The sequence below is a fragment of the Curcuma longa genome, chromosome 5, assembly GCF_044706935.1.
Source record: "Curcuma longa cultivar G26 ecotype Majalengka, Jawa Barat chromosome 5, ITB_CL_G26_1.1, whole genome shotgun sequence".
Lineage (NCBI taxonomy): Eukaryota > Viridiplantae > Streptophyta > Magnoliopsida > Zingiberales > Zingiberaceae > Curcuma > Curcuma longa.
Window position 1 is genome coordinate 11,038,436 of NC_133865.1, and position 13,122 is coordinate 11,051,557.

A 13,122-nucleotide genomic window follows, 5' to 3' on the forward strand; every position below is an offset into this window, starting at 1 on the left:
TAAAAATATATTTTCTATCTTTTATTATCTTCTATTTTTATATTTAATTATAAAAGAAAAAAAAATAAAAATAAATTAATAATGAGAATTATTTTATTAATAAAAATAATTAAAAATAAAATAAAAATTATTTTAGTGTTGATTTTTATAAATCAAAAGCACAGTTTAAATACAACATCTCTCGGTGTGGTGTTGATTTTTGAAAATCAACACTACAATTTACAACATTACTCCTTGTGATGTTAGTTTTTGAAAATCAACACCACAGTGGTACTAGTCTTCAGAAACCAACACCATAGTGTTGGTTCTGATCACATACAGTGGTGTTGATTTTCAGAGACTAGCATCACAGTAGTGTTGGTTTTCGAAGACTAACACTACTATGGTGCTAGTCTTCGGAAATCAACACCATATTATTTTGAAAGTTTAAATCATTTTGATCATTGCTGTGAGGGTTTTAAAATAGTAAACAAGGGTTTATTTAGACTTAAGTTCACCTAATAAAATCACAGGAGTTGGAATGTATATGATTGGAACTATTTAGGTCCATCAATAGATTTAGACTAAAACTTATTGATGGACCTATATGACTTGGATTTATGAAATTTTACAATAAGATGAAAGTGTAGAATGTGTAAAAGGTAGATACGATGAGAAATCCTGACCCTGAGTCTCCTACATGAAATTATACATCATGTTAATTGACACAAAGTCTAACATTCTAAATCTTTTGAGCAATGTCAGAAATTTTTTACGATAATAATGGAGAACACATTTGAACTCCTAGGCACACTAGAAATCTACGTGAATTGGAATAAGCCCGATTAGAATTTTTAAATTCATCAATGAGTTTTGATCGAAACTTATTGATGGACGCAGGAGACTTGAATTTTTGAAAACTTACAATGATATAAGATATGTTAATATATAAAAGGTATATATGAATGTCCAATCTTGATCTTAAGACACATAGGTAAAATTATGATTACGTGCTAACTAGTATGGGTTATAGTGTTGGTTTCTGAATACCAACACCACAACAGTGTTGGTCTTCAGAAACCTGCATCACAATGTTGATTTTGATTACACATTGTGGTATTAGTTTTAGAAGGTCAGCATCACAGTCGGTTCTGATCACATATGGTGGTGCTAGTTTTCGTAAATCAACACCACAAACGCGTTGGTCTTTGGGACCAACACTATAGTGGTTTGAAAGTTTCAAATTGTTTTGAGTACTATTAGAGGTCTTTAAAATAAAAAATGAGGACTTATTTGAAATCAAGTTCATCTAATAAACTCATAGGAGTTGGATCGGCTCGATCAGAGCTCTCTAAATTCATCAATGAATTTTGATCGAAACCCACTAATAGACTTACGATAATCGGATTTATGAAAACTTACAATGATATGCAAAAGATGATTGTGTAAAAGGGAGATATAGTGAGAAATTTTAGTCCTGAGTTTCCTGCATGAAGTTATAAGCACGTGTCAATTGACATAAAGTTTGAAAATTTTTTAAAACGTTTTGAGCATTACTGAGAATCCTTTATGATTATAACGGAGGGTATCCTTGGACTCCTAAGTACTGTAAAAATCTATAGGAGTTGGAATGAGTCCAATTAGAGCTCTCTAGATCCATCAACGTATTTTGGTTGAATTTCATTGATAGACCTATGGTATTTAGATTTTTAAAATTTTGCCATGAGATGAAAAATATGAGTGTGTAGAAAGTATATATGGTATTTATGTCTGGTTCTGACATCCCTGCGTAAGTTGTGTATGTACCAAATGCAGCTTCTGGAGGTTATAATTTTTAACTTGGATATCAAAATGAGATATTTTACACATGAAATTAAAACTCATTCAGATATTTACATTTGTTATCAGGGTGAAACCCCATAACATGTCATGTTTCGAGTCCTAAAAATATCATTTAAAGCCTTTTTCAAAGGTTAAAAAGAAATTATTTTTAATTAATTTTTACTTATAATTTATCATAGCGATATCAGAAGCAGTTACGGACACCATAAATATCTTCACTGCAATACCCTCTTCTATGTCATGTTAAATTTTTAAAAATCCAAAACCCTAAGGTCTATCTGTTAGTAGTAGCCCTAGAGCTAATTATGTTATAATTGACTAGAGACTTTTGTATCATATTTTATGTTAATAAAGATAAAATTTGGTTATTATATTTACTTTATATTTGTGTCAAATGACTAAAAATAAAAATATCCTTGAGTAGTAGTTTCTAATCTATATCATATCAATTAGTTGAATTGATAGTCAGGTAATGTAGAGAATGTTGAGATCGTCCGGGTGCAATGCAGGTGTTTACACGTTTTGCAAACATGCGTAGCAGAAATAAACTAATAATTAACTCTAATTATTAAATCACATGCATGCATAGACAGGAAATAACAGAGTATAAGGCATGACTGAAAACTAAAGATTTACAGAATAGTAAAATTCTACACGTGAGCGAAGTTGGCATCAATCGAGTGATCCTTGTCGAAGTTCCTCCTCTACTGGTAATCCATGTTAAGCTCTCGTTTGGATGGTTTCCGAAGTCACGAGTCGCGTCATCATCTTCAGTACTAACTAATGATCGATAATGATCGATTCGAGAGAAAAGTCTAATTTCAAAAATTATGCAACAACGTTTGTCACGATCGTTTTCGGTGCTCTCTAACTATCACCGACAATCGTATTATCGGTGTAGTTTTCATTAGTCAACCTTTAACCTCCGATTTAGGATAAATTATCGGAACCTTTCTGATGTTGATGGAACATTCTCCGGAAGCTTCACAAGCTCCTAGAAAGTTGGCAGACGATCGTCAGATAACCGAGGTTGATTGGTCGCGATTGGACAACTCTTTACAAGAGTTATCATCCGTGTTTTTTTTCCGACAGCATCTGTCCTTGATGAACAATTCATCGGAGGCCGGTGGTAGCCCTACGCGAGTGCTCCAACAGTAGGACAGTGAGATTCGATCGGTAGCTATAGTAGCTCCGGTAATAGAGGCAAGCTTCGGGAAGTAAACAAAAAGGGGGATTGTCTTTCTTCTCTGGCAATTGCCAATTGGCTTCTCACAAAAAGAAAAATTATAAATCGGCGATGTTCTAGCTGCTCTTACTTTCCCACCGGCAACACACGACTTAGATTTAAGACCAAGGAAGACACTTGGGTTCCCTTTCTCCTTCACCGAAGACCTTTTTCGACGATCGAGGGTGGGTGAAAAACACCCAATCAGGCGTTTGCAGTCAGCAAAGCAGAGGAAGCGAAGAAGAAGAAGAGGGGATCACGGCTTTACGATTAGGGTTTTTGTTGGCGTCCTCCTTCCTCTAGCGTGGTTGGAACTGAGTGAAACAGAGGATGGCTCCTTCTCCCACGTGGTCGGGCAAACATGACTCCAGCTACGTCCGGTGGTGATAGACTCCAACGTCGACGAAAAACCTTTCTTGCATGGTGAGAACCCTTCTCACTAGCTGTGTAACATTGGGTGGATAAGCGACACCGACAAGGTTTACTTGCAATCACCAATTCTCAGCTGCGAGCCTCGTTTTTAAACGTATGTCACGCGATTCTCTTGGAGAGAAAGAAACCCTAAAAAAACCCAAAACCCAAAACTCAGAGAATTGGAGAAAATCAATTTCTGCTAAACTGGGTAACTAGGGTTTACTGTAGCAATCGAACTGGTTATTGTAGCAAATCGGACCCGACACTGTAGCAAATCAGATTTATTTTGGTTCAAAGCTAAATCACTTAGTTTACTAACCAAACGACCTCTGATTTGACCCAAACTAGTTTTGTTTATTTTGTATTCACAAGATGAATCTCCTCATCTCTTCCATTTTGCTAAAATCTCTTCCATCATGAACCAAATCAAGTTGGTTCAAAATTGAATCATTTGGTTCAATAATCAAATGACCTCCAATTTGAATGACATAAATTTTGTTTATTTCATCTTCATAAGATGAATTTCATCATTTTGTCCATTGTCCGATTCAATCAGACTTTATTTCTCTCGATATGAGAATCTAATTCTCAAACTCGTTTTAAGTCTTTCGAAAAACTTGTAGTGTGTATGACCCATAGGTTTCTAACTATATTGGTCACCTGTAATTAACTACTAATTGCTGAACAATTATGAGTGACACCTAGTAGTACATCATCATCCCTAATTGATCATAAAATCAACGATTGGTTGCAGAATATTTCTAAACCCTTCAGCAGCTATAATGAAAACATGCCTCATTTCTTTCATCATCTTATATCCGCTTGTTTTAATACATGGTCTATATGTGTTAGTCCCCACTAGGCTGACTACGTCACACCTAGTCCAAACTAGCTTTCATATCTTGTCGATTTCAGTTACTTGTACATGTGTCCAAGAGTCTTATACTCTTGACATGTGATGATTTGGCCAAAGACTTTTAGTAACAATCTTGACAAGCGATCGCAGGGTATATGTCTCCTTTTTCAAGGAGTGGTGAATCTTCTATGGGCTATTTAAACACCTTCAAGTAATTTGACTTATACCCAATCCACACTTCCATGGAGATGTTTGCTTAATATGTCAAAGTATAAACTTCTGTAACCAAGGTGACTTGAATACCGTAAGTCAAAAGAAATTCGCACTTAAGCTATACTGAGATCTTCATTGACATATGTATGTAATCATATGAAGTCTCACGGCAGGTCATTCGAATGAACTGGTTACCTTTAATTAGAATCCACGTTTAACTCTCAACATCAAATGTCTACAGCCAGCAAGATCAGCTGCTTGGCTAACCAAGGAGTTTAAACGTGCTTGGCTAACTCATCAATTCTTCGACTAGGGATAATTTCAAAACATTCATAATTACACATGTAGAGATGCTCACTAGTGGTGATCCAATCACAAATTCTTTCATGGTATGAATTGTATTGTGGACATTGAGTAATTGAGTTTAAGATCCAATCAAATATATAGAAAATGTGCACTCAAATTGTGAATTATAATTTATCCAATAAATAGTATAACCGTAAGACGATTGCCTTAGGACACCCATCAAATATAACAGATAACACTGTTCTTAATTATTTTTAATCAAGCATTAATATTTAAAGACAGTATTAATGCATTGAGACTGGCATGTAGGTCAATTGATGACTTGATCTCACAAGTCATGAATATATGATATCACGTTGACACATGAGTATATATAGAAAATATATACTGAATTGACCCACCATGAGAAAGTTTCATGGATCATTATATGAGTGTCATAAACTTTCTCATGTGACTATTGGTATGAATAGTCCTTAGATTTAAAGTCACTACGATTTCTTATATAAGAAGTTGTGTACTTTGGTATCGTCTAACATTATTGATAGCAAGGTGGACTATAAAGGTGATAACTAAGTATGCAACGAATTATGTAGAGAGATGTGAGTGATGTAGATGGGATCTATCCCTTCCATATTATGGGAATGATATCTATGAGTCCCTTGATCGAGTAGGACTACTAAATGCATGACCATATTCAAATTAGTCAATATAAAATATTGAACTCATTTGCTTGAGTGAGTCTATTCGGGGATCAAGAAACATAAAGATTAATATCGAGGATAGAAGGACATCATTATACATTATAGTAGTCACGGAAAGATTAGGTTGGATCTCGACTCATCACTTGGGTAGCAATGATGTATTGCTAGATGCCACTCATTACTTATGTGTCTAAAGACGTTTAGACACATTACTAATGTTACGAGAACCTATAGGGTCACACACAATGGACACGATGCTTTGGAGATTGATTGATTTTAGTTTGACTAAAATACGATCTAAATTGGATTAATTGAGTTAGACTCAAGTGAATTCAATTAAAATATGAGATTGAATCTAATTTGAGTTAGACTCATTTAGATTAGACTCAATCAAATTTGAATGATATATTGATTCATTAAAATGTTTAATGAATTAATAATAGAAGAAGACCAAGGGTTTTTATCTTTATTGGATGAAGAGAAGATGAAGATCCAACATGAGAAAGATGTGCTCTATTTGGGTTTTAATTGGCTTTAATGTGGGAAAGCTAAAGAGGCAAAATCCTTCATATTCATGAGATGAATATAAAAGGTTTTTCTTGCATTTTTTAAAGGTGCACAATACATTTTGAGCTATCTTCTCCCTCTTGGTCGAACACCCCTTTTTTCCTTCCTCCTTGTTTTGGCCGAATCTCCTTGTGTGGCTTGCTCCACAAAGGTGATTCTTCTTTGAAACTTGAGATCGTGTTTGTGTGGATATGCATAGAGGCACGGATGCTTGAACATGCAAGAGATCCTACGAACTGAGGACAAGCGGGATAAGCAAAGAGCACGCTTCAAAAGTATAGATCTATTAGATTGATAAATCGAACTTCGTATGAGTTTTATTTCGCATAGATCACTTTGTTGGGATCCTATTTTTGCTATGAATTTTATTATTTGTCGCATATGATTCCGTACACCATCGATGAGTTTCGACCAAAATCCATTGATAGATCTAGAGAAGTCTAATTAGATCCATTCCAAGTACTATAATTTTCTAATGTTCCCTGGAGTTTACATGTGCCTAGAGATATCAAATTAAAGTCATTAACAATGGTGATTAGAAGGTTTTCAAAGTTTTAAACTTTAAGAAAATTGATATACATACATAATTTATCATAGAGATGTCAAAATCAAGAATGGACACCATACATAATTTCCCTACACTATTATCTTCCATTTCATTATAAGAATTCAAGTTGTTTAGGTCTATTAATAGATTTCAGTCAAAACCAATTGATAGACCTAGAGAGTGTTGGTGCAGGGAGTACCAGATGATCGAACTTAAGTTTTGATAATGACAAAGGGTTCAAGTTAAGTTTGTAAAGTAATTTAATGAGCTTAATTGAGTGTGCAAGTAGCATAAGGAAGCTCTAGTTGCGGCTAGGCAAAGGAAGTCCTGATCTAGAGGATTTGGCGGAAGACATGGTTTGGAGGACTAGGCAAAGAAGTCCTGATTAGGAGGACTAGATAGGAAGTCTTGGCATATCAAAGTACTAAGTAGGAAGTCTAAGCGAGTTTGAAGGATCGGACGTCTAACAGTGGAAGACCTGAGGCTGAGGATTGAGACTGAGTAAAAGTCCAACAGGTCTATAGGACCTGGTTGACAAAAGGCAAATTCTCTCGAGTGAAATGGGTGAGGATGCTTTCTCGGTAAGGAGAACAATAGGCATCGATCATCTAGAGTTTCACTAGAAACCTGAAGTCAAGTCCAAATAGTTTGCAAAATTATTATTCTTCCTGTTATATTTTAGATTTTGGTCTAACTTGTAATGTAAGAATGGAGGAATTGAAACTGTATATTTTGGGCGCCCTTATTTGGATCCAAGCGACCAGACAGTCCAGACGCCCGGATGATATCCAAGCGATCGGACATCTGTCGAATGGGCCAGAGAGGCGGATGAGGTGGCAAAGTCCCATAGTCGGGACTGTTGGACTTTCCGAGCCGCAAAAACCGCTTTTTGCGTTGCGGAAACCTCGGAAGTCCAAGCCACTGGATCTCGTGCGAAACAAAATTTTTCACAAAACTTGTTTATTCCTAGATCTACTCTAGATCTACGAGTTTAGAGCTTTTACCCTCGGTGCGTGCCCTTCGCATATCCCGCTCGACCAAAATGTTGCCGGATCTCAAGAACGTCAAGCGCCGCTCCTCTATTGGTATCCACACGGACAATCGGTGGAACCAAAACCAAAGGTGTGCTAGCACCAACAAAGGTTTTGGCAAGGCTAGAGAGGAGAGGGAGAAGTAGAGAGAAAACTCAAGGAGAGAGGAGAGGGAGAGGTGACTTCACGTTGAGAAGAATGAGAAAACCAATTTTTTCATTCTCTTATGTCACATCACACCCATTCAAGGCTAATTAATCCAATTAAAAACCATTCAAGCCTTAAGTTACAAACTCCTATTGTAACCCCCATGATGTGGCATCCATGATGATGTGGAGCATCACCATTGGCCACTTCTTATGTCACCTCACCTTAAAGTCAAATGGTCAAGTCAAGCATTGACCATGAGGTGGCATAAGTCTGTTGGTGCAATCTTTGCCCCAAATGCATTGAGTTTCAATGTTTGGCTCAACCATGTTTGAAGTTAGACAATACTTGTGATCTAACATGTGTGATGCAAGTTTGCAAGAAAGTCCAAGCGTGGTCTTGGCAAAGGGAAGTCCAAGGTTGGTCTTGGCAAAAGAAAAGTCCAAGTGGGAAGTCTTGGCAAGGAAAAGTCCAAGTGGGAAGTCTTGGCAAGGAAAAGTTCAAGTGGGAAGTCTTGGCAAGGAAAAGTCCAAGTGGGTAGTCTTGGCAAGGAAAAGTCCAAGTGGGTAGTCTTGGCAAGGAAAAGTCCAAGTGGGTAGTCTTGGCAAGAACTTGACATGACGAAGCTGATGGAAGCATCTCAGGCTAGTGCAAGGATAATGGAGCATCCATGGAAGGCATGAGGCTATGGGAGGTGTTTGAAGGCCGAGGTCTAGGTCAAGAGAAGCTGAAATGGGATTTTTCAGCTTCACCAGTCGACTGACCCTGCCAGCAGTCGACTGCTCATAAATCAGACGCACACAGAAAAATCAGTCGAGCCAGAGGAAGACAGGAGTCGACTAGTGTATGGTGAGTTGACTGTTGCCAGTCGACTGGTCTTGGATCAGTCGACTGCTATTTGAACGTTGGCGAAGATTGGCAAGCATTTAATGCGCTTTAATGCGGAATTTTATTGCCGATTGAAGCCATCAGTCGACTGACCCTGCCAGCAGTCGACAGATGATGAAGATTTATAAAAGAAGCCTGCACGAGATCAACTCAAGAATTCTGCTATTCTTTTATTCTTTAGTGCTTCTTTTGAGAACTTGTTCTCTGATTTTTACTTTCTTCCTCTCCTCTTAAACATTATTTCATATCATTCTTGAGGAGATCAAAAGAGTTGTAAAGGTTTCTCCACCTTCGAGGTTTTTATATATTAAAAAATTATTTTATTTTTTATTTTTTATATTTTTAAATGTTTAAATTAAATTTTACTTAATATATTTTATATTTAAAAAATATCAAAACTATATCGGCACGACACGTACTGAAATCGTATCATTCCGGTTCAGGACTGAAACTCCGACACGACTTGAGATTTTAAACCTGTATTATATCTATAAGATTGAGTGTAAAGTGTAAAAGATTGGTTGATTAAAACTTTAGGACTCACGATATAAGGTCATTTTAATTAAAATTTCATCTTCATCCTGTTGCACAATTAGCTTTATTTTAATTATTCAAAATTATTATTTTTTATAAATGAATTTCAACTTGTTCTTTTGCCATTCTTTTTACGATTGTGTAGTATCTGTTTCTTCCAGTTACAGAATGTCACTTGGGTATGTCATGCTCTGCAGTGTCGTATTAGCAGACTAATATTTAGCTCACTTGGAAATGTTTTTTGCCAGTATGACATTATCATGCAAATTTTCTCTGTAATGGTAATTTCCTCTTCCACAAGAGATGTTACTTAACATCTCTTGTGCATTGTTCATTTTGTTGTACTAGACGAGTGGGAAAATTTTCTAGAACGAATTAAATCAACTGCTGATGCTGTTGAAGATGATGATAGCTTGGAGTTACGATTTTGGGCATCGTATCGTGGCCAAACATTGGCAAGAACAGGTCTGTCTGTTTTTAAAATGGACATTAACTGTGATTTTGTTCTTTTTTTCTTAACTTGATTATTTAAGATTCCCATATATAATCATGTTCCTTTCTATGATTTTCTAAACTTTTGCTCATCCATTTGATTTTTCATAATGTGATTTGTAGTGCGTGGTATGATGTACTATAGAAGGGCTCTTGTACTACAAAGTTATTTAGAAAAGCGCTATCGTGGAGGTATTTTTTTCTTCTTGTTTTCCAATGCTAGTTTTAAATGCAACTTTTTATTTTCCTTGACTTTACAATGCATATGCAGAAATTGAAGATGGTTATTCTGTTAGTGATTACATAAGCACACAGGGATACGAGTTGTCTCCTGAAGCAAGGGCCCAAGCAGACATTAAATTTACATATGTTGTTTCATGCCAAATTTATGGTCAACAGAAACAAAAAGGGGCTCCAGAGGCAGCTGATATTTTACTCCTTATGCAGAGGTTAGTATTTTTAGTAAACTCTTTTCTTTAGTTGAGTATTATGTAGATCAAAAGTTTACAGGAGATCATAATATCAAACTCAGTCCTAACTATTGGGGGTCGGCTCCGTAGATCTCATACATCCATATGAACTCTATAGGGGTAAATTCTATGCACTACTACATGACTCGTAATCAAGGGTTAAGTGTCAACCATGCTGGCCATGTTCTGCTCACCGATTGATATGTGAAATGACGTTAGCACATGTTGTACGGTGGAAACAAAGGTAAAGAGAAGAAAGACTGATGAAGAGAAGGGATAAGAGGGGGGGAGTAACGATGTGCGGGAGGAGGGCAATGGTATGCGGGCGGTGTAATGGCTAGGCGAGAGGATTCATGGAGAGAAGTCTGTGGGGAGAGAGAAGAAGAGGAATTAAATTCATAACCTTTAAAAATAACAATAATCTAACTAAATACGATAATATACACACACGATTATATATATATATATATATATAAAACTTAAATTCGACCCTAAAAACTTAAATTTAACTTAATTACTTATCTATTTTTTCTAAAGTAGTTTAAAATGCAAAAAGTTTAAATAGGATAAAATTTGGTATCTAAGATTGATGAAAATTATATTTTTATGATGTTAAAAGATCATGCAAATATGCAACGAGAAAACTAATGTTCAGAGAGATTGTGATGAGATTCTTCTTTTCCTCCTTTATGTCTTCTCTTAGCTTTAGTACAAGTGTGAAGAAATAGCTAGAGTTTGACAAATGTTTTGATATAAAGAAAATTTATTTGATTAAGTCAAGAAAATATTTATTATTTTTCTTTCATTATTCATTTTATTGGAATACTATTGGAGATATCTATCGATTGCAATAAGTGTACATTGGATGAATTAGATTTTTTCTAAAATATTTTAAATACTAATTCAATTTTATAGAAAAATTCTTGAATGTTAATTTTTCAAATTTGATTGAGTCGAATATTATATTTTCATTTTTAAAATTTTATAAAATTAATTAAATTTAATAAGAAAATCTACAATCTATATAAGCCTAAAATATAATATTTTAAGTCTTTGCTTATATATTTTTTTGTTCACCCTAATAATTGTAATTAAGTGAAAGAAATAAAATTAAAATAAAACTGAACGACAGAGTTTTGAATTAATATTTAATGCTTAAATTTTTTAACAAATGCTCATAAACAAATTTCAAACACATTAAAAGAAAATCATAAAAATATAGCTTTATTTTAAACACGATTATATCCTTAACAATTAATGCCTATTGGGCCTTTAAGTTTGAATTGCTTCAAGAATTTAAAAGCAAAACATGCACTAATTAATTGTTAATCAGGGATGGTCTCATTTTCTTATTGCTTATTCTAACATTTTACCTGCAAAAAATATATTATAACTATAAAATATTATGAAGCAAAATAAGTATACATCAACAACCACCAAATCTTTATTTAACTAAGTGGAGTTGGAAATATGAATCCTTTTATGCCATTGGGCTTGATCCCCTACTATATTATCATCTATATTTAAATGCATTTTATCTTCTTTATCATTGCTAATCAAGTATTCTTTGGGTTTTTTTTTTCTTTCTTGATTAATGTGCGTATTTGTTATGCTCTTATATCACCTAAGTGGGATATTTATTGGTCACTTAACTATATGTTCATATCATTTTAAACACATCTTTTAGAGTTTACCTTTAATATACACAACGTCGATTTCTTTCTAAATTTATCATTTTTTATCCAATTCATCTTTGTATGTTCTCACATTTAACTTAATATCCCTATCTCTGTGATTTTTATCTTTTGTTTATGTGATCGATTTATAGTCCAATATTCAACTTTATATAACATAGTGGGTCTAACCATCATTTTTAAAAGTTTCCTTTAAGCTATAGAAATATCTTACGATCACAAAGAACACCTCACACTCTCCTCCATTTCAACCAACTTACTTGATCCTATGTAAAATATCTTTATTAACCCCTTCATCAATATGTAAAAATGATTCTAGATACTTAAAACTCTCAATTACAAAAACTTGTTATCTCCTATCTTAACAATTGTTTTTGGTATGCCTATTACTATTAAAATTAAATTCCATATATAATGTGTTTACTAAGCCTAAATCGTTTACTTTCAATATTTCTCGTTAAGATTCAAACTTAGCATTTATTCAAGTGTCTTATCAAATAAAACAATGTCTTTAACAAATAAGATGTGTCTTGGATGCGCTCAGTGAGTTCATTCATAATTAGTACAAAAGATATGAATTCTAACCCTATCTTTATAGAAAACATTTCTCTTGTCATTACATCCTCATTTCTTAATTGTTTCAATAAAGCAAAAGAAGTATATAACTTATAAATGGCTAATGGTAAAAATTAAAACTTAATTGTTTGCCAACATATTTAAACACTAAATTGATCCAATTAATCAACAAATATACAGAGAAATAAAAATGAGTTAACAATCTAATTAATCATAAGTAAACAAACAATTAAAATAAATAGATAATTAGAAGTTACAACTTTTGCTAATTATTAAAAAATATCTAAAAAAGTCATTTGTATATAAATATATTAATAATTTTGCATATACATGCAACTGACACTCGACTCCTCAGATGATATTATTGCTTGTACAAATTTAAATTAACTAGTAATTTAACTACCATTCTAGCACAGTGGCACTCAATAATATTTCTATTTTCATATCATAAAATGAAAGAGTATAAAATTTCTAATTAATACAATAATAATAATCACATTTAATCATTCCTTTGGTTTACAAGATGATCCAATTTAAAGGCCGACAAATTAGCTAACGTAGTGGAAGCTATTTAATTCTTTGATTCAAACACAAACGTTGGAAATAATCTTCTAAAGATTCGTTGATTCCGTAGAATACC

At 34.1% G+C, this 13,122-nt stretch overlaps 1 protein-coding gene across 1 annotated transcript in view; it reads left to right on the forward strand.

Moving 5' to 3' along the window:
• Positions 1-13,122, forward strand: part of LOC141829494 (callose synthase 10) — a 119,908-nt gene that overhangs the window by 65,370 nt on the left and 41,416 nt on the right. The window contains exons 32-34 of the mRNA XM_074716984.1: positions 9,599-9,715; positions 9,866-9,934; positions 10,014-10,191. Coding sequence (XP_074573085.1) covers positions 9,599-9,715; positions 9,866-9,934; positions 10,014-10,191 — 364 coding nt within the window. The remainder of the gene's footprint in view (positions 1-9,598; positions 9,716-9,865; positions 9,935-10,013; positions 10,192-13,122) is intronic.